The sequence below is a fragment of the Mus caroli genome, unplaced genomic scaffold (genome assembly GCF_978045245.1).
Source record: "Mus caroli unplaced genomic scaffold, Mus_caroli_1 scaffold_2, whole genome shotgun sequence".
NCBI classification, from domain to species: Eukaryota; Metazoa; Chordata; class Mammalia; order Rodentia; family Muridae; genus Mus; species Mus caroli.
In genome coordinates this window covers 155,955,321-155,979,096 of record NW_028227257.1, presented here as the reverse complement: position 1 = coordinate 155,979,096, position 23,776 = coordinate 155,955,321, and the positions used below count along the sequence as shown (strand labels likewise).

Sequence of the window (23,776 nt, the reverse complement as noted above, 5' to 3'; positions counted from 1 at the left end):
CCATATCTAACTGAGATGACTGTGTCCACCATATCTAACTGAGATGACTGTGTCCACCATACCTAACTGAGATGACTGTGTCCACCATACCTAACTGGATTCCCCCCACCTCTCCAAGACAGGGTTTCTCATGCCCAACTCTGGCTTTTGTCATAATCCATGGGATTATGACTATATCTCTTTAGAGAACAGAGACATCAGAAACAAAAGACCTACCATTTCTGTCCATGAACGTCTTTAAATCTCAGGATAAGCCATAAGAAGCAGAGTAAAGGAAAAAGAATTAGATTAATATTCAGACTTCAGTGTAGATCTGAGGTTAGCTCTTGAGTGATATTTGGTAGCAGAGCAAGACAAGAGGCCTGAGGCTTTGGAAATGAAAGGATTAGAACCCACAGCGCACAAGCACATGGCATGGTGTGGACCCTATCCAGTTTGATATTCTAATACGACAGCTAAAAACACATCCTTCTCTAGAAGACCTCCAAGGTATAATCACACCAGTAAGACAGTTATAATGTCCTAGGGACTCTGTGGGAAGGCATGGTCAGACATCTTATTAGCTCAGATAGGGTACCAATCATGGACCAAAGACAATGTTCTACCCGTGTGGCTTATTGAACATTGAGTTTATCTGGCTTATGTATAGGAGTGTGGAGCTCCCTTCTCTGACAAACAGCTGTACCTTAGTTACTTTACTCCCTGTCGTGACACAGTCCTTGACAAGAAACATTTTTTTTTCCGAGTCAGGGTTTCTCTGTATAGCCCTGACTGTCCTGGAACTCACTTTGTAGACCAGGCTGGCCTCGAACTCAGAAATGCACCTGCCTCTGCCTCCCAAATGCTGGGATTAAAGGCGTGTGCCACCATGCCTGGCTAAAATAAATAAATCTTAAAAAAAAAAAAAAAAAGTGATGCTTTGCCTCCTAAAAGATCGTCAGCCTTTCCTCATTTCCTTTTTTAAACCACTCAGACACAGACCAGACTTGGGAGCTGGCTGTGACATTGAGTTAATATTCTATAGAGCTTTAAGCCTAAAATCCACAAATATCTGTGCCAAGTTATCCCTCCAATCAGGATTTTTTTCCCCCCAGAGACAGGTTTTCTCTGTGTAGCTCTGGCTGTCCTGGAACTCACTTTGTAGACCAGTCTGGCCTCGAACTCAGAAATCTGCCTGCCTCTGCCTCCCGAGTAGCTGGGATTAAAGGAGTGCGCCACCACGCCCGGCTCCAATCAGGATTTAGGGATAGAGGATTTCCTTAAGAACATGCCTCTATTGTACATTTATCCTGTTTCCATTGGTTGGGGTATTCAACTATGGCAGGGGACGTGCCTTGTCTAAAATTCATGTCTTGCCAGCCAGGTGTCAGTTACACTTGTTCAGTTCCCATAGAGGTCTCGGGAACTTAAACTTTGCTTAAACTTAAACTTTGCACAACTCCTACTCAAAATGGAAGTCGTATTCCAAATGGCCTCTTACATTGGTACAGGTGTCCTTCTCATCATGTTAGAGTCCATCCCAGGGGCAGCTTATAAAAGCAAAAACCATAAAATTTTACACATAGGAGCAGGAAGTGGTAGATGGTTCTGTTCCAAGCTTATTGTAGCTAACTATACACAACAGTTCTAACTGACTTCTGTTGTGATTGGTTTCTAAGAACACCAAAGAACGAACATAACAGAATCTACAATTTAGAACATGAGAAAGTTTCTTAGTAACAACACATGAGAAAGTTTCCTTATACCATTAGTAACAGCACAATAACAGCACAAAATGGCAAGTAGACAGGGTTTCTCTGTGTAGCCCTGGCCGTCCTGGAACTTGCTCTGTAGACCAGGCTGGTCTCAAACTCTTCCACGTGCCTCTGCCTCTGCCTCTTGAGTGCTGGGATTAAAGGCATTCACCACCACACCCAGCCTCTTCAGCCTTCCTTAATCTGCCATGAGGTATTTCATTTATGCAGGAACTTCTAAAGGTCTCGAAGCACTAGAGGCCATAACTCGCTGAACTCTGTAATTCTGACAGTAGTCAGCACTGTGAGGACACACAGCAGCAGGAAGTCACACTCACTACTGGCGGGAATTCAAAGTGGTGCAGCCACTGGGGAAGATAATTTGGTGTGGGTTTTGTTTCTTGTTTGGTAGAAAGTTTTGTTGTTGTTTTGTTTTGTTTTTGTTTTTTGAGTTTGGTAGAAAATTTTTTTCACAAATAGGCTATTTTTTATTTCCCAATTCTGATTATCTAAAACACACATTGCAAACATACAAATATCTATTCTCTCCACATGTCAGCGCCCACTCATCATTGTTTTGGAAATGGGGAGAATAGATTCCCCTTAAATTGCACGTCAGTAGGTGTTTCTTTACAGTTAACTTTAGCAAAATCCATACAAAATAGTAATTAACAATGATCTTCTTCACGTGTTAACTCACAAGGAAACACCTTCCAAACTGCATTTGGCTAAAGTTTCTGTACTAAAATGTAGAAAAACTGAACTACACAAATATTGAAAAGTTAAAAATTCCTTAATTTTTTTATTCCTGGTACCACTACCACAATTTACAGGGCAACATACCTGATGTAATGAAAAGAAAAAGAAAAAGACAAAGCTACAACAGATAAAAGACCTCAGGAATGTACATCTATCTAATTGACACTACAATTGCATTAATCAATAGCTGCACTTTTTGCAAACTGTGTCTATGACAGTCCTGAACAAGAAGGGTTTCCTGTTTAAGCTGCAGTAACTTTTCTGACTATGGATCATCGTTCCTTCTGTGGCAGATTTTTACAGTTCCTCTAATGCATTTGGGACGACTGTCTCAAAGTAACCTGCAGCTTTCCTGACAACTCCTCACTCTCTCCTGCTAAGAACTGTAGCTGTTTCTGTTTTATTTTAAAACCTTCTGCTACCATATCCACCACTTCCACCTCCAGATCCATAGCCACCACCATAGGGACTGCCTGAGCTTCTTCCACCAAAACTGCCCCCCTTCATGGGTCCATAATTTGATTGTTGCTGTCCACTATAATTTCCAAAGTCATTATAGTTTCCACCACCACCATAGTTACTGCCACCAAAATTTCCTCCTTCATTGTAACCATCATAGCCTCCTCCTCCACCACCACATCCACCGCCCTGGTTTCCATAGCCTGGTCCACCACCTCCATAACCTCCTCTACTGCTGTAACCAGGACCGCCACCATAGTTGCCACCATCACCTCCAAATCCATTATATCTACCATCATCACCTCCATAACTACCTCTGCTGCCACCACCTCCACCACCATAGCCACCTCTTCTACCAAAGTTTCCTCCACGACCAAAGTTTCCTCCACGACCCATAAAGCTGCCAGATCCACCTTCACGACCTCTCTGTGATCCAGATCTCTGCATCTCTTGTTTAGAAAGGACCCTTTTCACTTCACAATTATGCCCATTAATAGTGTGGTATTTCTGAACAATTTTATCAGCTGTGTCATGACCATCAAAAGTTACAAAAGCAAATCCTCTCTTTTTCCCACTCTGCCTGGCTTCCATAACCTCTATGGTTTCAATCTTGCCATACTTTTCAAAGTAGTCTCTCAGGTTATATTCTTCCGTATCCTCTTTTTTTTTTTTTCGAGACAGGATTTCTCTGTGTAGCCCTGGCTGTCCTGGAACTCACTCTGTAGACCAGGCTGGCCTCGAACTCAGAAATCCGCTTGCCTCTGCCTCCCAAGTGCTGGGATTAAAGGCGTGCGCCACCACGCCCGGCTCCATATCCTCTTTAATACCACCAAGAAAAATTTTCTTCACCGTTAAATGGGCGCCAGGCTTTACAGAATCCTCTCTAGAAACAGCTCTCTTTGGTTCCACCACACGCCCATCAACCTTGTGTGGCTGAGCACACATTGCAGCATCCACCTCTTCAACACAAGAGTAGGTAGGTCACAAAACCAAAGCCTCTGGAATGTTTTGTTTGGGGATCTCTCATTACCACACAGTCTGTAAGTGTGCCCCATTTCTCAAAATGTTCTCTTAAGCTGCCATCTGTGGTTTTAAAGCTCAGACCACCAATAAACAGCTTCCTCAGCTGCTCTGGTTCCTTTGGATCATGGCCCTCCATTTTGAGACCGGACTCTTGGTAGAAATTTTGCTTGGCTTTGTTTTGATTTTTAGAGTTAAGGATTCAGATACTATGTGATCTAGAACCCCCCCCCCCGATATTTAGCAAGAAATAGGAACATAGAAACCTATATGTGTGCATTATAGCATCTTTACGTTTGCTGTATTCTGGAAGCAACACAGCCCCTCCTTGGGAATACTGGACCATGCATGGTAACTCTAGTGAGTGTATGACAACTCTTGCTGGCTATTTGATGGTAATGGTGTCTGCTGTCTGTGACCTTTTCAGAAAGCCTATACATGAGTTGGGTCTTTTGTATCCTTTTGGCAAGGGTTTATAGCCAGGGTTGGATGTTGAAGAGCCAGGCCTGTGACTCTCAGGGGAGAGCATGTAAAAGCATTACCCAGTAAACATGCAGGTCAGTAGGCCTCACCTGCAACTCCTGTCAGCCGAACATTCGCTATGTTTTGCTGTGACAAATTTTAGTTTACATTAAAATTACCAGTGTCCATAGCATGCCTGGTAAGGTCACAGCTATGAGAGTAGAAGCCAGGCAGGACCTCCAGAAGCCTCTGTGGGTTGTGGAAATTCCCCAGGAGCTTTCTGGGTCCTTCATGAAGGACTAACAGAGTCATTGTTACAGGGTCACACTGCACCATACAAAACAGTTTCTGCCCGTGCCGCTGTCCCGTCCACCGTGCTCTGGCTTCCTGCAGCAGCTTTTCAAGGAGTGTTTGAGAAATACCCTGAGACTCTGGTCAGGGTTGTGCAGGTAAGTCTCTTTTAGACTGGCTTTGTTGTGTGCCACGGGCATCTCAGGCACTGGAGCTACACACTGGCATGGACCCCATGAGGACTGAACACAGTCAGCATCAGCATCGTGGGTGAGTCAGAGGATGCGGAACTGGCTTTGCTGGCAGGATTTACTGCTGCGCATGTGGATTCTAGGGAGTACTATTTTTAAAAAATTGTAAAAAAGCTGAGTGCATGTTTCCAGCAAAGCTTGTTGGCCTTCTAGCCTAATGTAGTGGTGAATTCCAGGTCCCACTGAGAGACCCTGTCATAAAACAAACATAGTGGCTGACTCCTAAGGAGCCATGTGCATGTGCACACATCTGTCTCTTGTTTACACACACACACACACACACACACATATATACGTGTGCATACACACACAGTCACATTAATATGAAAAACTCTACAGATGCCTTTAGACCTCACATTCTCCCAAGAGAGATCTTTAAATTTCTTACTAAATATTTCATTTTTAAGTTTAGATTTATAGAATATTGAAAATACTACTTAATTCCTATGTGTCCCACATTGTTCCTCATGTTAGCCCCCTGCTCCACAAATGGTTATTGGGCCCTGAAAAGGTGAGCAGTGGCCTGTGCTGTGGGTCTCAGCAGGTAGTCCATGTGGCGCTGCTGGAGCCCAGCCTAGACGTCTCACACCTCAGTGTCTCTTGCAGATCATCATGGTCCGGCTGCAGCGGGTGACTTTCCTGGCTCTGCACAACTACCTGGGGCTGACTACAGAGCTCTTCAACCCTGTGAGTTCAGGCCTCTAGCATAGCCCACTGTCAGGATAATAGATCTCACCAGAGCACCTGACTATGCTGGTCAGCACAGCCTGCAAATGGTCCTAGTTGTGGGACTAGACTTTGTGAAGTGGTGGTGGGCTGGCTTTATGTTCTTGTATTTGTACACTGGTGCACTGGCCGACTCTACAGACAGGATTTGGAGCTCGTAGTTGTCAAACAAGAGAGATTAGCCTGCTTTGTTGCCTGCCAGTATGTCCCTAAGGCCGTAATTCTGGATGAATCTGGTCCCCCATGTACTGAGACTGTGGGCTGGGTCATCAGTCCTTTCCACATGTCCCTCTTGCCTTGTCCTCTTGTCCTTGGCTCTGTCTGTGTCTGCCCTTGACTTAGCACTGAGCTGAGCTATTACTAAGCTATGACTTGGAAGGGTTGGGGCATTGCCAATGTGCCAAGGCCTTGAATCTCTGATTTTGTACCTCCTGGTAAAATTGCAGCCAGTCATAGCCTGTGAAATGGGGCAAAACTGGTTCTCATCTAGAAGGGCTTAGTAAGAACAGAGCCAGTGGCTTCATTTACTGCTCTGTTCCGGTACCTAAAGCAAGAGCAGAGGAAGTTACTGTGAAACACACAAGTGAAGCCCCGACAGAACTCCTTCGAGTTGGTAAGAAGCGCTTGGTACCCATGAGTACCTAGGATGGATTCTCTAGTTTGGGTGATCTTTTAGAGTTTGTCATGCAAAGTTGCTGGTATTTTAGGGACTATTTTTTTTATGTTACATGATTTCCCTGCTAACAATGAGTTGAAGTTTCTGACTGCATGGGCTGTTAATGTGGCTGTATGAAGAGTTAGGCAGAACCTAAGAGAAGAACACATGGAACCTTAACCAGTTTGTCCTCTCTGAGCTGCCTGGATTCCAAGTGCTGGTCTTCTTCTGATAGCATGCTTATAAGGAACCCTGGGAATTCCTCGAGCAGATCTAATGTTCTTCTCATCCTCCAGGAGAGCCAAGCCATCCCTCTCTTGTCAGTAGCAAGTGTGGCTGGACGAGCCAAGAGACAGATGTCATATGGTCCGGAGGAGCAGCTTGAGAGGTCCCTAGGGCCCTCGGAGTTCAGCAGCTCAGGTACTGCTGCAGTTCCGGGCCTTCTCACTCCAAGGTCCAGGTCTCCTCATCTGTTCCTAGGTCTTGTTACATGGCCCCAGGTTTTCTGACCTGAGGTTTCCTCACAGGTTCCTCCCATGGTTACAATTCTTACCTACCCTTAGTTCCCTTTATATATGCCAGATTTCTTGGTCTAGGATTTTCTTATCCGTTCCCAGCCCCCTGAAGCTACCCTCAGTCAACCGCCCATGCCCTGAGCCATGCTGCATGTGTCCAAGAATCTCACCTCTGACTTTTGGTACTACTTCTCAGCGAGGGGCTTGTTCCACAGTATGCTGTTCAGGAGAGCAAGTTCTCAATTTTATCTTCTGATCCATATTGCACCACTCGTAGTTCTTAAGAGCAAGGGGGATGAATTGCCCAGGCATACTTAAGCAACATATATCGCCTACGCTAGATTATTACCACAAAGCTAGTTTGAAAGTAGATATACCTTCAGTGTCTTAATAGTCCATAATAGTCTATGGATTCCAGGTGACTAAAATCAGTTTATGAGGTGAAGTGAAGCAACCTACGGTATGAGGTAGACTGCAACTGTCCATTGGGTCCTGTCTAAGACAAAAAGAGATGGAACCTCGAGTCTTGTCCTCTTGAAGACAGTTGGTTGAGGCAGCTCTCCAGTGTTGTCTTCACAGAGATTGGAGTGAGGAGGTCTGTAGACCTCTTTGGAAGTAGACAGTAGCACACAGTGTCCAATGTGGTAGACTAGGCCAGGGTGCTATGAAGCTCAGATGGAACATTCAAACCAAGGTTTGCCACACATGTGCTAATGGTCATCTCTGCAGAGGAAGGCCATGGAAAAGGGGACAACTGGCAGGTTCCTCTGCTTCAGAACATATGGGTGATTGGAGGGGTAGTCAGTTCAGGAGGCCCATAGAGAACAATGGCCAAGAAGGAGGCAAGGTTGGAGGGCCAGCCTGAGGCTAACATTCTTTGGTTACTCCCCTGGCAAGTGCTAATAGTAAGATTGCATGAAGGCCCTGTATGTGGGTAAGTTATCTGCAGGTTCACAGGGTACTTGGGAGGGCCTTGGTCATATGCTGTTTGTGGGGACTCTGTTCTTTGGAACCAGACAGAGCTAGAGTAACTCCTTCCTATCTCCCCCAGATCATGGGAGCAGCTGCGCGACAGTCTCTGGGCCTCTGCTGAAGAGGAGCTGCTCAGTGCCTCTGCCTTCTAACCATGGGGAGGTGGATGAGCTCAGGCAGTCCCAGGGAAGTGGCTCTAACACTTCTGCCTTCCAAGGTAAAGGTCTCCTATTGCTGCAGCTGGCTCTAACGACATTTCTATATGCCATTAGATGAGTTAAGGTGTCCTGTCCCCCGGTGTCAGCTTGTCCTGACCACAGAGGTGCATGTCTTGAACTTGGTACCATTTATGATGGGACAAGAGCCTGTGACGGAGGCACTCCTCTGCCTGAGCCTGAGTCATTGGGAGCAGTCTTGCTGCTTTGTATGTCCTAGTGAACTCTGCACCCTGCCTCCGTCTACCAACCCTGTACGTGATCCCTCTTCTGCTAAGCCCTGGACCTACCACACCTATTCATGGGTAACTGGTGGATTTATGACAGCCTGCTTCATGTAAAGGGTGTCAGATTTTCTCTTTTTCAACGTGCTTGATGGCCATTGTGTTCTGCCTGGTTTCTGGTGCGGTTTTTTTGTTTTGTTCTGTTTTTTGTTTTTTGTCTTTGTTTTTGTTTTGAGGTCTTACAACATACTTACATGCTGGCCTCAAACTCACAATCTCCTTGTCCCAGTCTCTTTAACCTCAATTGTTGCAAATATTTTCTCCTGTCTCCATCTATCAGAAACTCAGCCCAGGGGCCTTTTCGTTATCAGGACAATGTTCCAATACTAAAAAATGTCATTTGCTGTGCTCAGGGACTCATGCTTCTAATCCCAGCACTTGCGAGGCTGAGGCGAGAGAATTGCCATGAGTTTAAGACCAACCTGGACCACAGAATAAGAATATGTCCCCAAGGGACTGGTGAGATGACTCAGTGGGTAAAAGCTCAGACTGCTCTTCCAAAGGTCCTGAGTTCAAATCCTAGCAACCACATGGTGGCTTACAACCATCTGTAATGAGATCTGACGCCCTCTTCTGGAGTGTCTGAAGACGGCTACAGTGTACTTAGATATAATAATAAATAAATCTTTAAAAAAAGAATCTGTCCCCCAAACCACCTTTAGCTGGGTATAGTGGCATGTGTCTTTAATGTTAACATCCAGGAGACAGGGGCAGGGATCCCTGAATTCAAGGCCAGCCTGGTCTACATAGTGAAACCCTGCCTTGAAAGAAAGAAAGGTAGTCAGAAAAGAGGGAAAGTAGAAAGGGAGGAGAGAGAGAAAAAAGGAGGGAGGGAGAGAGGAAGGAAGGAAGGAAGGAAGGAAGGAAGGAAGGAAGGAAGGAAGGAGAGCAAGACAGAAAGGCAGGCAGGCAGGCAAACACTTCTTGCTCATATATGTATCCTAGATAGTTTTTGTTAGTTTCTATACTGAGGTCTTTCATTCCTCTGTTATTCATTTTTTCAGCATAAAGCAGTGAAATTTACCATGCATGACTCTATATGATAGTCTACTCAATATCATTAATGGAACAGTCTCTGGCTCTTTAAAAAAGTGCCATCTTCATTAGGTATCATGTTCTGAATCTGTTAGTTTTTCACGTTAACTTTTGTTTTTTTCATGAGATGGGGGTGGGGTCTCATCTGTACCAAAGATAGCCAGTGGGTACCAGGAATCTGCCTGACTGTCTCCCAGCACTGGGATTACGCACATGTGCTATCACAGCTGTGCGCTTTTAGATGGCTGCTAGAGCTCTGAATTCAGGCCCTAATGTTTGCATAGCAAGTACTTTATCCATGTATGCACCTCCCAAGCTTCTCCTTACAGCTGAGTTCCTTTGGTATGGGAAAGGTAGAGCCTCCCTCCTCCTCCTCCTCCCCTCTTCCCCTCCAGCACCCTCTCCCCCTCCCTCAGCAGGTTCTTGTTGTGTAGCCAGCTTGACCTTCTGACTATAACCTCCTAACTTACTCAGGTTGCAGGTGTTGGTGGCCTGCCTGCCACCTGGACACATGCTGTCTGTCACACTGCATGTGGCTTCTCTCTGTGCTCTTTGCACCTTTCTCTGCTTCTGTCAGCACCCTGTGGCTCCCCAGCCTGGACTCCTTTCCAATGAAACTTTCTAAAGTTTCTAAAACTGAGCACCGCTATTGCTGGCAGTCTCTGCAGATTAACACCAACCTCAGTGATTGCTTACAGCTGCTCTCAAGATTAATTTTCATTTTATTTTTCAAAGTTATCTGTATGTATATGTATTTGTGCAATGTTGATGTTTGTGGAGGTCAGAGACGTAAGGTCTGCCTGAAGCTTGGGATACAGGGAGTTGTGAGCCACCTAGTGTGGGTGCTAGGAACTGAACTGTATTCTGCAAGCCCAGAGCAGTACTTGCTTGTAGTACCAAACCATTTCCCCAGTTCCCAGAACTGTTTTAAATCAGTGAATACAGTCCTTAAATTTTCCCTTCTGATTGGAAGACTATCTGGACAATCACTGGTCTCGCTCCTCAGGAGCCGTGAGGCAGAGTTTCTCACTGGGACGTCGGAGTTGCCAAGTTGGCAGACTGGCCAATGAGCGAGAGCCAAGGAGCTTCCTGTTTCTACCTTTCATCTGACCATTTATTTATTTAAAAGGACTTGTTTGTTTATTTTTAATATTTTCATATTTATTTTATTTATATATGTGGGTTTTTTTGCCTGCATGTATAAGTGTGCAGTGCATGTATGCCTGGTACCTGAAAAGGTCAGAAGAAGGTGTTGGGTTGCTGAAACTGGACTTGCAAACTGTTGTGAGATGCCATGTGAGTGCTGGGAATTGAACCCATGTCCCTCTTAAAGGCAGCAGAAGCCCTTTAAGCACTGAGCATCTCTCCAGCCCGTTAATTTTTATCCTGTGTGTATGATTGCTATGACTGCATGTATGTGAGTGAGCTGCATGAGTGTCTAGCGCTCACAGAGCCAGAAGTGGCGGCTTGTTCCCTTGGAACGGGAACTACTGATTAGCCTATTCAGACTAATGCCAGCTTTTAATATGTGTGCTGGGTATAAATGAGTTCCTCATGCTTGTGTGGCAAGTAAGTACTGAATTGACTGAATTACCTCCCTAGTGCAAAGCTGACTTACCATGACTGAACTTCACTAGAAGCTGACCACCAGATAGGCCTGGACTCCCGGCCTCTGAAACCATGAGCTAAACAGACATCTTTGCTTTGTAGCTTTTTAGCTTTTTGTTTTTTTGTTTTTTGTCTTGTTTTGTTTTGTCCTGTTTTGTTTTGTTTTGTTTTGAGACAGGATTTCTTTGTATAGTCTGGCTGTCTTAGAACTAGATTTGTAGATCAGGGCAGCCATGAACTCACGAGATCTGCCTGCCTCTGCCCCCCAAGTGCTGGGATTGAAGGTGTGCGTCTTTGGTTTTTGTAGTACCACCTTCAGATGTCCAAATACAAATGGACTAATGACATTTGAACAAAAATGTTAGCAATCCAACCTAGATGTCTAGAGATTTGAGTCTTGTCTACAAGTTTATGCTGTGAGATGCTTGCGCCGCTTGCCCTTTCTGTGCCCGTGCATACAGGTCAGCAGCTGAGCAGGGAACTGAGTCTTCTTTCTGTTTGCAGAAAGCCATGAGGGGGCCACCTCAGACCTGGGGATGGCATACAACCGTGCCAGGATTTTGCCACACTCTGATGAGCAACTTGGGAACTCTTTGGCCAGCAAGGTATATCCATCCATGCTCTCCTTCTTGTCCCTGTGCCGTTGTCTGTTGCCCTGTGTACTAGTGCTGTGGGTGTGGCCCAGGCTGACATCCCCAGCATCAGCAGTAGGTCATGGAGATGCACTTCTTTCCTCATCATACCTCTTTTGATGATTTGTGTCTTTGTTCTTTCCAAGTCCAAGAAAAGTGTTGTCGCAGAGACCCCCTCTGCCATCTTCCACTACTCAGAAAATTTCAGGGATGAGACTGGGGCCTGTGGGAAGACAGATGCTATCTTCAGAGCTGCCACAAAGGACCTCCTTACCCTGATGAAGCTAGATGTAAGTGTGTGGGCTCAGAAAGGGGTGGTGACAACTCCTGATTTCCATGCAACCTGCTTCTTTCTTTCTCCCATTTTGGGTAACACATCTTTCTAATGCTTCCTGGGGTATCTGTGACCTGCACTATGGCCCTCTTCTTTATTCAGGCCTGCCAGTAGTGGGGATCCACATTTATAGGTGTAACCTTGGCCTAAATCAGTGCATCTGTGGGCTTTTACAATCACCTGGGCACTTGGAACTACATCCTCAAATATGTGTTTTGAGTTATTTTTCCTTCCTACCCTCCCCCCATCTCTCTCTCTCTCTCTCTCTCTCTCTCCCCCCCCCCTCTCTCTCTTTGTATGTGTGTATGTATGTATGTATGTACAGGCTGGGTCCTGTCTCATCTTCTTGAATGCTATAGTGAATAGGCATGTGCCACCATGCCTGGTCCTCATATTTTTTTAATGCATGAAAGTATACAAATATACATGTGTCTTAGTGTTTTATTGTTATGAAGATATGCCATGACTATGGAAATTCTTATAAAAGCATTTAATTGAAGCTGACTTATACTCAGAGATTTAGTCCATTATCATCATGGTGAGAAACATGGCAGGCAGTGTGCAGGCAGACATGGTGATGGAGAAGGAGCAGAGAGTTCTACATCCAGATGGGCAGGCAGTAGGAAGACAGAGACACTGGGTGGGCCTGGCTTGAACATTTGAAACCCCAAAGCCTATCCGCCTTCCCCATCCCTTGTGACACACTTCTGCAACAAGGCCACCCCTCCTAATGCCTCTCAAGTAGCAGCACTCTGGGATAACCAAGCTTTCAAATCTGTGAGCCAAGGGTGGCCATTCAAACCACCACAATGTACAGAGGCTAAGAGAACAGCTCTGGTGTCATCCTCAGCAGCACCTCCACCTCCCTGGAGGCAGGGATCTCTCTGACCTGAAGCCTGCCGGGTCGACTGACCAGTGAATCTGAAGGACTGACTCCCTTGTCACTGTCACACTAGCACTGGGATGCTAAGTGTATACTGCCATGTGTCCAGCCGTTTTTTTTTGTTGTTGTTGTTTTTTCGAGACAGGGTTTCTCTGTATAGCCCTGGCTGTCCTGGAACTCATTTTGTAGACCAGGCTGGCCTCAAACTCAGAAATCCTCCTGCTTCTGCCTCCCAAGTGCTGAGATTATAGGTGTGCACCACCACCGCCCGGCGTGTCCAGCCTTTTAAACATGGCTTTTAAGGATCAAAGTCAGGTCCTTGTGCTTCTAAGGCAAATTTTTTATTGACATAGCCATATTCCAAACCCCATCTCATGCTTTTAAACACTATGAAGACTTTGTGCACAGGCTAGGAAAACACCTATGTTCACCTTTATGAAGACCCACAAAACCAAATGTATTAGTTTCTTTTGTTGTGATAAAACATCATGGCCAAGACAAGTTATAGAAGGAAGAGTTTATTTGAGGCTTATAATTCCAGCGGGATAGAAGCCCATCACCATCATAGTGGGAAGCATAGCAACTGTCAGGCAAGCAGAATGCTGGAGCAACCTCTGAGACCTCGCATCCTGATCCACAAACAGGAAGAAAAGAGGCACAATGGTGTGAGTCTTTTGAAAGAAGCCTGCTCCTAGTGACAACCAATCCAACAAGGCTACATCTCTTAATCCTTCTGTCGTGAGTCAGGTTTAGGGATGGAGTCAAGAGAGAGAGAAAGGGTGCCAGTGACTCAGAGGATCAGGTTATAGTAGTGTTTATTTATAAACAACAATAAAACAAATAGAAAGTGAAATGGGATCTCATTCACACACTTACTTCCCTCACCTCCCGCCTGGCATATGCCATACTGGCTCCGATGGCTGCACAAGCAAGGCCCGCAACGGTTCCTGCTGTGCTTCAGATCTCCACTGGAGCTTTGGTCCAGAGTTGAGGTGTCTGGAATCAGTGGGCTGGCTACTGGGATTGGGGATGAGCCGGTCTCAACTTGGAGAGACTCTGTCGGGTCTCGGGGTCTGGGCCAGTTGTAGTTGCCAGGCCGGGTTTTTAAGTCTCTTTCAGCTCAGGCATTCAGCATTACTTTATCTGACATTGGGCCTTATTAACTTCATGCACACACTCCAGGCTTGGGCTCCATGGTAACATTTTATCCAGTCAAAATTGAGGCGTTCACTTAGTCAGGGCATTTACCTTATCACATTTCACACACACACACACACACACTGGGCTGGGTTACATTTGTCATTTCTTTTATATTGCTTACATGTTTTTTTTTTTTTTTTAAGGATTTATTTATTTAATGTATATGAGTTCACTGTAGCTGTCTTCAGACACACCAGAAGAGGGTATTGGATCCCATTACAGATGGTTGTGAGCCACCATGTGGTTGCTGGGAGTTGAACTCAGGACCTCTGGAAGAGCAGCCAATGCTCTTAACCCCTGAGCCATCTCTCCAGCCCCTACATGTATTCTTTACACTTTCCCAAACAGTTCCTCCGCATGGGGACCAAGTATGCACATACATGAGCCTAAAGACAGATGCTTCGGTGATTTGAGGAATGAGGGACTGTCCAGGTATCAGCTGTCTGGCTAAGTTTTGGAAGCTATGTTTTATGCTTCCTATATATTCAAGTAGTATTTAATTGTTCTTGGATTTCTGACAGGGTTGAAGACTAGTTATAGTCTCATAATCAAACTTAAGTTGTTTAATATTGAGGAAGATGATGTTGATTTGAAAGAATGGTTTTCAGATAATAATACAAGTTAAAACCAAAACATAGTTCGGGTATAGAATTGTAAGCTCATTAAGTTAAGATAAATGTTAGAGAAATCTATCTATCTATCTATCTATCTATATCTAACTATCTCTATCTATCTATCTATCTATATCTATCTGTCTATCTATCTATCCATCTATAATGCTATAGTAATAATATATATGGCATAATATATATAAAATTGATGGACTAGATATTAGTTATATATCATACTTTATAATTTACATAATTGTTATGGTTGTGCTCAATTTATATCTGAGAGAAAAGAGGCTTTTTTATTGGACAAAAAGGGTGAGATGTTGAAGATTGAATTTATGCTTAAATGAGAATTCACATGTCCTCTATGGGGTTCCTGGCATCGGTTTTTCTGACTGCTCAGTAAAGAGCCAGTGGCCAATGGCTAGGCAGGGGACAGAGGTGGGACTATGCTTTTATAAGAATTTCCATAGTCATGGCAGAGATAAAGTATAGATTTTTTTTTATATAGAATGCTTCACGAATTTGCGTGTCATCCTAACGCAGGGGCCATGCTAATCTTCTCTGTATCGTTCCAATTTTAGCATATGTGCTGCCGAAGCTAGCACAAAGTATAGATTTTAGAAGGAAATAACTCAAGAATATTGGAGGGGAGTGTGCTAGCCACATGGAGGTTCAGCAGTGACCCAGTCATTGAGCTAGTTAAGGCATATTAATATAAAGGCAGTGTGTGTGTGTGTTTCCCTCCCAAGATCCACAGCATCTGGGACAGATGGTGTAAAGTGTGAGACCACCCACCAGAAGTCAAAGCGGTTTAAAGACTTAATTCTACATATAAGAGTCATTATCTTGTGTGTGTGTGTGTGTGTGTGTGTGTGTGTGTGTGTGTTTGGTTTTTCGAGACAGGGCTTCTCTGTGTAGCCCTGGCTGTCCTGGAACTCACTCTGTAGACCAGGCTGGCCTCGAACTCAAGAGATTCCCCTGGTTCTGCTTTCCGAGTGCTGGCGTGGGTCACTACTGCTGGCGTCGTTCTCATTCAAACCGCCATACCAGCACATGGACGGAATGCAAACTGAAAGCAGCCCTCAAGCCCACTGTGCATGTCTCAGGTCAGCCTTCTCCCCAAATAGGCTCATCTGTACCAAGCTGTACCCCTAGATGCTCTGGTTGATTTCACTTGACCCTATGCTAAGTAATTCATGCCAAGTATGCTGTTTGGAGTGATTGTCATATGTTCAGCATGTTGATTGACTCACATAGTGGTCTGTGGTTGGAATTGGGTCTCCATCATCACTGTCCATAGTCCATTCTCTGAGTACATTGACCTTAGTCCTTCAGTCAGCCACATTGCTGGTGGACACAGGGACTGCCATCAGTTATAGTGACTCAATTGTTTCCAGTCACCATGTGCACCTTGTTCACCCTTGATGAGGACCTGGGCGTGATGCTAGGCCATGGAACATCTCTAGTTTACTCCCTCAGAAACTGGGGAGGACTCAGGCTTAGTCAGTACCAGCTGTTAAGGGTGTCAAACTTTTTTGGCTCTCTGGCTCTTTCTCTCTCAGTCCTTCACCATGAGTGTGTTGTGTGTGGGGATGGCTTTTTCCTTTTTCTTTTTCTTTGTCATTATTAGTTTGAAAGGGGGAAGGGGAATAATGGCCACATAAACTAGGGAGCACTACTCCTGAGCTGCACTCCAGGGCACTGAGAGCTTTTAAGGAGATTCAGTCGCACACTAAGGATTGGGTCTTTGGGAGCCAAATTGTGGGAGTGGAGTCCCAAGGGGAGGCAACTCACCTGTTGTTCTGGCTAGCTTGGCCTATACTTGTCCACCCGAGGTAGGGGCCCAAGTTTGCTCATTTTTTATGGTTCTATAATTTCTACTTCTTCTTCATATTTTTTTTTTTTTTTGAGACAGGGTTTCTCTGTGTAGCCTTGGCTGTCCTGGAACTCTCTTTGTAGACCAGGCTGGCCTCAAACTCAGAAATCCACCTGCCTCTGCCTCCCGAGTGCTGGGATTAAAGGCGTGCACCACCATGCCTGGCCACTTCTTTTTTTAAAAGATTTATTTATTTATTTATTTATTTATTTAATGTATTTGAGTACACTGTAGCTGTACAGATGGTTGTGAGCCTTCATGTGGTTGATGGGAATTGAATTTTTAGGACCTCTGCTCGCTCTGGTCAATCCACCTCACTGCAGTCAACCCCACTTGCTCAGTCCCTGCTTGCTCTGGCCCAAAGATTTATTTATTATTATACATAAATACACTGTAGTCGACTTCAGACGTACCAGAAGAGGGTGTGAGATCTCATTATAAGTGGTTGTAAGCTACCAGGTGGTTGCTGGGATTTGAACTTGGGACCTTCAGAAGAGCAGTCAATGCTCTTATCTGCTGAGCCATCTTGCCAGCCCTAATTTCTGCTTCTTATAGAAATTTGCTATCACCATTAAGATGTTTCTAGTTTGGGGCTGGGAAGCCAAATCAGTGGGTAAAGTGCTTGCTTGCTGTTCGAGCCCGGGGACCTTAGTTGGGATCCCCAACATTGATAATGGGAGTGGTTATCATAGGGTAGGTAGCTGTGTATGTTTGTAACCCCAACCCTAGGACAGTGTGGGAGCAGGGACAGCTGAAACAGGGAGCTCCCTATTTACTGAGAGACCCAGTTTCAAAAAGTAAGGTGGAGGGACTAGAGAGATGGCTTGTCAAGTAAGAGCATTTGGTTCTCTTACAGAAGACTGGGGTTCAGTTCCTAGTACTTACGTGCTTATTTACAACTCTAACGTTAGTTCCAGGATGTCTGACACCCTCTTCTGACCTCTGTTGGCACTGCATGCACATGGTACACTTATGTGCCTGCAGACACAACATTCACACACATAAAATAAAAATAAATAATTTTTAAAAATTAATTTATGTGCATTGGTGTATTGCCTGCATGTGTGTCTGTGTGAGGGTGTCAGGTACCCTGGAAGTGGAGCTACAGACAGCTGTGAGCTGCCATGTGGGTGCTGGGAATTTCACCCAAGTCCTCTGGAAGAGCATCTAGTGCTTTAAACCACTAGCCATCTCTCTAGCCCCAAAGAAATTCAGACAAGAAAACAAAAAGTGGGATGTGAAGGTAGTTCATGGATAAAGGCACTTGCTACCAAGCCTGAAGACCTCAGTTCGATCCCTGGGGCCCACATGATGGAAGAAGAAAACCAACTTGAATAGGTTGTCTTCTGACCTTCACATATGTAATGTTATACATGCCCTGCTGCCTCCCCTGCAGAAAATACATAAATGCAATAAACAGTTGTTTAAAAGAGGAGATTTATAGACATGGACACCTACTGCCAACCTCTGACTTTCCCATATACAGATACAGGCCCCCCGTGAAAACACATGCACATGTACAAACACACACACGCGTGCGCGCGCGCACGTTTCTGGGTATTGCTAAATGCCTTAGAGTTTACTATTTTGTCAGTAGTGTTCTCTGTAAGAGGTCTGTCTCTTGGAGCCATGTGGGTCTTGCTCAGGCCATTCCTGCTTCTGTGTATGACATTGGAATAGTCACTGTTGGCATCATGGGAACCCTAAGATGAACCTTGTCTTCTTCCTGCAGCAAAGACTGTTTAGCCAGTGTCCAGCTTTCTGGTTATCTCAGTCACTCTGTAAGTGATGACAACATCCATGCTGAGCTAGCTCATGTGTCCCCACAGCTTCTCTCCTTGGTTGCCTACTGTACTGGCTGGTTTTGTGTGTCAACTTGACACAAGCTGGAGTTATCACAGAGAAAGGAGCCTCCCTTGAGGAAATGCCTCCATGAGATCCAGCTGTGGGGCATTTTCTCAATTAGTGATCAAGAGGGGAGGGCCCAGCCCATCATGGGTGATGCCATCCTTGGGCTGGTAGTATTGGGTTCTATAGGAAAGCAAGCTGAGCAAGCCAGGGGAAGCAAGCCAGTAAGCAACACCCTCCATAGCCTCTGCATCAGCTCCTGCCTCCAGGTTCCTGCCCTGTGCAATTTCCAGTCCTGACTTCCTTTGGTGATGAACAGCAATGTGGATGTGTAAGCTGAATAAACCCTTTCCTCCCCAACTTGCTTCTTGGTCGTGATGTTTGTGCAGGAGTAGAAACCCTGATTAAGACACCTTTCCTCTCTGACTTTCTTTTCATGGCCTCCTTTATTGAGCTAGCTTTCTTTCCTTGAGTTTAGTAAAGGTTCAGAGATGGCTTCTGTTGATTGAGCCACCATGTAGGTGCTTAGAACCTGGGTCCTCTACAAGAGCAACAAATGCTCTTAAACACTGAGCCATCTCTCCAGCCCCTTACTGACATTTTCTCATGGTGACCAGTGACTTTTCTTACCTTTCTTATAGTTTTTATCATCACTAAGAGCTGTGCATTTAAATTTGATTTTTTTCCAGGCCTTTGCAGGTCTCATGCCCATATACATACAGACACTCAGTCCCTGCAAGCTCCTGTGTGCTCTGACAGTCCCCAGTCATGCTGGATCCCAGGTTATTCCTGACCTCACGAGGCATGTAGGAAAGCCAGAGGTCAGGTGAGATGGGAGATGGTACCCTAGTTACATTTATCTAAATTGGCTTTTTAAAAGAGCAGCCCATGTCTCAAGGAGAGAGATAAGGAGGGGGAGAGGGAGAGGGAGAAGAAGAGGGAGAGAGAGAGAGAGAGAGAGAGAGAGAGAGAGAGAGAGAGAACGAGAACACTCATTCTGGACTTGAACTTGTGAGTTGAAGAGATTCTTGTGTCTCAGTCTCCTGTTTCGGTTGTACTAGTTGTTTTGTTTTTGTAATGAGTATGGAAAGGGTCTCACTTTAACTGCCTTTTCTTACTGAACTACTTCTGCCCTGTCCTGTGTAAATTCGTAAGCATATTGCTCTGCATCTCTGCATTTTCTGCTGTGTTCCACCCATCTTTTGTGCAGAATATGATCTTGTCTGTTAGTGGACAGGTCTTAGAGAAGCACGTGACACAGCCAGACCTGTGTGGCCTCATGTCCTAGCCACTCAGGCCCCATCTTTTGTGCCTTTTCTTAAGTATCTCTTCATATTCCTTCTTGAAATCTGTTCTGTGTTTTAGGACCCATCCCTGTTGGATGGCCGGGTGGCATTTCTTCATGTTCCTGCAGGCACCTTAGTGTCAAAACAGGGAGATCAGGTAAGTTAAGAACTTCAATCCTAAAGGTCATAGGAGCTGCCTATCCCTGCAGCTCAGTCTTGGGTGGAGCGTGGGTGAGGATACAGTGGTTGGAAGTTGTCCCTGTGCTACATTGATGGACCTCTGGGCACTCACTGTCTTAGTCTCTGGGCAGCCCAGGGCTTAGGTGCTAGGCTTCTCCATGGTTGTGCCCAATAACCTGGTACCTTTTTTCTGGAATCCAAGGGGTTCGGGTGGGAAGATTTGCAATGAGTTCCATAATCAAAGAAGTTGGAATTTGGCCCTGCATGTTTTTGTGGATTTTGGATCAAAATATGTGACTCTTAACGGGTAGCTCTGTAGAGCTTCAAAGGGATGGGCCGCCTCCTTGTTTCTGTGGGGAAATGGGCTGACATTTATGTAGAGTAGTTGAAGGGTGTATGAGGAGGGAAGGGCTATGTGTCTGAGACTGAGAAAGGAAATTCCCTGTAATTGATTAAAAAAAAAGCATAGGCAGTAAATAATAAAGCTACAGGACTGTTACAATGCTCTGAGTGGAGACATGTCTACGGCTGGGTTACGTACAACCTAGAATAGGCAAAGAAGCAGCGGCCTGTACCAGTGCGACTCTGTGGGGCTCAGGAAACTTCCCTGGGCTCCAGGTCCACGGAGCATTCTGGGCTGCTGTCACATACATTGTGCTGAAGGTAGCCTTCTCTGCTTTTCTCAGGATGTTAATATTTTGTTTGTGGTCTCGGGGATGCTGCATGTGTACCAGCAAAAGATTGACAGCTTGGAGGATACTTGCCTGTTCCTCACACATCCCGGGGAGATGGTGGGTCAGCTGGCGGTGCTCACTGGAGAACCCCTAATGTTCACCATCAGAGCCAACCGAGACTGCAGCTTTTTGTCCATCTCGAAGGCCCACTTCTATGAGTGAGTCTCCTCATTCCATTCTCTGTGCTCCTCTCTGTCCTGCTCCCCTGTTTCCTGGGTCCTCTGTCCCTGAGGGGTCTCAGGGATAGGCCTGCTGCTGGCCTGCCCTGGCTCTTTAGCTCAGTAGCTCCATACACTGGTTGGTACCCATACATAGGTTTAGTCATCCCTGCAGAGAGCCTCCATGTGGCCTGTTATATCTGACATTGGCTACTTTCTCTGTTACTATATGGCGAGAACATAGTCGTGTCTCATTGTTAGTACATTTTGTGGCCACACATATGGGAGGATAGAGCTGGAATTAGGGTCTGGCTCATTGCTTAGAAGCCTATTCACCGTAGACTAGGTCTGGCTGGAAAGGCACAATGGTAGCCATGGAGTGGCCTGCTCACTCTCCTTCCTTAATGGAGTATAGGGGTGTGTGTTGTTGTTGTTTGTTTGTTTGTTTGTTTGTTTGTTTTTAGAGATAGGCCTTCTCTTTGTAGCCCTAATTATCCTGGAATTCATTCGGTAGACCAGGCTGGCCTCAAACTCACAGAGATCCACCTGCATCTGCCTCCTGAGTGCTGGGATTAAAGGCGTGTGCCATCACTGCTCAGTATAGGTTGTTCTATAGAACTGGAAACTTGGATCTACCTATCCACCACATATGTCCTTCACTCCGAGTGATGTCCTTCTCAGCTTGTCAGAGAGGCCACAAGCTGTACCTTCTGCTGGCCAGTGACTTTTCTTACCTTTCTTACAGTTTTTATTATCACTAAGAGCTGTGTATTTAAATTTGATTTTTTTCCAGGCCTTTGCAGGTCTCATGCCCATATACATACAGACACTCAGTCCCTGCAAGCTCCTGTGTGCTCTGACAGTCCCCAGTCATGCTGGATCCCAGGTTATTCCTGACCTCACGAGGCATGTAGGAAAGCCAGAGGTCAGGTGGGATGGGAGATGGTACCCTAGTTACATTTATCTAAGTTGGCTTTTTAAAAGAGCAGCCCATGTCTCAAGGAGAGAGATAAGGAGGGGGAGAGGGAGGGAGGGAGAGAGAGAGAGAGAGAGAGAGGGAGAGAGAGAGAGAGAGAGAGAGGAGAGAGAGAGAGAGAGAGAGAGAGAGAGAGAGAGAGAGAGAGAGAACACTCTCATTCTGTACTTGGACTTGTGAGTTGAAGAGATTCTTGTGTCTCAGTCTCCTGTTTCGGTTGTACTAGTTGTTTTTGTAATGAGTATGGAAAGGGTCTCACCTTAACTGCCTTTTCTTACTGAACTACTTCTACCCTGTCCTGTGTAAATTTGTAAGCATATTGCTCTGCATCTCTGTGTTTTCTGCTGTGTTCCACCAATCTTTTGTGCAGAATATGATCTTGTCTGTTAGTGGACAGGCCTTAGAGAAGCAGGTGACACAGCCAGACCTGTGAACTGTGAGTCCCAGAGTGTAAGATTAAAATTTGTCTTAATTTGTTCCTTGCTTTGGGGAGGAGGGTTGTCCATCAGGGTCTACAATTTCTCTGAGTTTAGTTGCACAACCTCCCCTCACATTCATCTGTGCTAGCCAGTATCCACCTTTGTATCCACATTGCTAGAAGGCCTCGTCTTCATCCATGCCTGATGTCTGCTATGACCTTGTAGCTCTCCTGCCTGAAAGTTGGGTAGATGCTCAGATAGAGGAGGTCAGGGCCCAGAGGTCACTGAAGCATACAGCTTAAAAATTGTTTCAACCAAGGTGCTTTCAAAACAATAGTAGGGACCAGGGAAGCGAAGACCTCCTCCAGATGTAGCCTCCCTCTCCTAGAATTTGCCTGAATGCCTCTGGCCTGGTTCCCTGATGCTGTGCCCTTTGGTATTTTCAGTATGCTGAGGGTGAGAACCTCATTTCACAGATGGCAGACATATCAAAGAGGTAGAACTGTGCCTTGGCCCCTCTACCACCATGGGTCCCCAGGATGAAGTTGAATTTGCCTTCCTCTTAGCTGCATGGATCTTCTCAGAGATACAGAGCATGCTCTCAATCTGTTGTCCCCAGCCCCTGTCCTGTCCATCTGTACCAAGGCAAAGCTCAAGAAGGCTCATCAGGAGGGTGGACAGGAATCACCTCGTTGCTATGGTTGCCAGGACCCCATAGCCTTGCTATTTTCTCTTCACTCCTCTGACCTTGTCACAGCCTGCTCCTCCCTGGCCCGTGCATATTCGTTTGTCTGTGCTCCTGCAAGTCTTCTTCGTGCTCAGTACATGTCCTTATCCACATGTCTGAACCTCATTTCACAGGAAATGTGCGCTTATATGTTACTGTCTGTGTATCCATGTTCAACTTTCTCCTCATGTCCTTCTTCATGTTTCTCTGTGAGCCTTTGTGTCTATATCTGTCTATATATCCTTGTCTATGTCCACATCTGTATGTATGCACACACATGGATAGCCTTGCTTATATATGTACATGTTTGTTAATGTTTTTTTTTTATTTGTGTGACCTTGTTTGTGTGTTTTCATCTGTGTGTGCATGTATTACATGTCCTTGCCCATACGTATCTCTATGTTTCCTATTCTCTGGGTGTACATGCCTTTGAATGTCCTTGTGTGCATGCATGTGGTTGTATGTGCATAAAGGTATTTCTTACTTTACAGACATGATCCAGCAAATGTCATGGGGACTCTTATCCAATCTTGGGGATAAAATTATATCATTGGCCTCTCTGAAGCTGACATCATCTCGTATCTGCCTTACTGCCCTGGGGTGGTGAAGGCGCACTAGATGACAGGAACATTATCTAATGCATGTGGCAATGCTTCGTTTCCCTATTTCTAATAGACTGGCAGTTCCATCTTCTGTTACTGGGCCTAGGCCTGGAGTCCTTCTGCCTTGATTCTTTCCTGTCCAGTGCATATAAATAACCCATGAGCTATATGTATCTATGGGGTCCTGACCCCTGACCCTGGAGCCGCTATGATATCCTTACTGTTGCCCTGCCTTCCATAGTCGGTTCACACAGTCACCAGAGAGGTGACAATATTCTCGGTCAGAACCCTCAGCATTCTACGCCCACCCAGGTAGATTCCA

The 23,776-nt window shown here is 45.4% G+C and overlaps 1 protein-coding gene, 1 non-coding gene and 1 pseudogene across 2 annotated transcripts in view; 1 reads left to right on the top strand and 2 right to left on the bottom strand.

The window, feature by feature from the left end:
• Pnpla7 (patatin like domain 7, lysophospholipase) overlaps window positions 1-23,776 on the top strand; it is an 85,472-nt gene that overhangs the window by 15,965 nt on the left and 45,731 nt on the right. Inside the window, exons 9-16 of the mRNA XM_085835116.1 lie at window positions 4,754-4,882; window positions 5,582-5,662; window positions 6,653-6,776; window positions 7,923-8,060; window positions 11,490-11,590; window positions 11,764-11,907; window positions 19,738-19,815; window positions 20,525-20,730. Coding sequence (XP_085691242.1) covers window positions 4,754-4,882; window positions 5,582-5,662; window positions 6,653-6,776; window positions 7,923-8,060; window positions 11,490-11,590; window positions 11,764-11,907; window positions 19,738-19,815; window positions 20,525-20,730 — 1,001 coding nt within the window. The remainder of the gene's footprint in view (window positions 1-4,753; window positions 4,883-5,581; window positions 5,663-6,652; window positions 6,777-7,922; window positions 8,061-11,489; window positions 11,591-11,763; window positions 11,908-19,737; window positions 19,816-20,524; window positions 20,731-23,776) is intronic.
• Window positions 2,662-4,110, bottom strand: LOC110290303 (heterogeneous nuclear ribonucleoprotein A3-like; annotated as a pseudogene).
• Window positions 15,147-15,253, bottom strand: LOC115030578 (U6 spliceosomal RNA). The gene has a single exon (XR_003836150.1). It is a non-coding gene; the product is annotated as a U6 spliceosomal RNA (small nuclear RNA).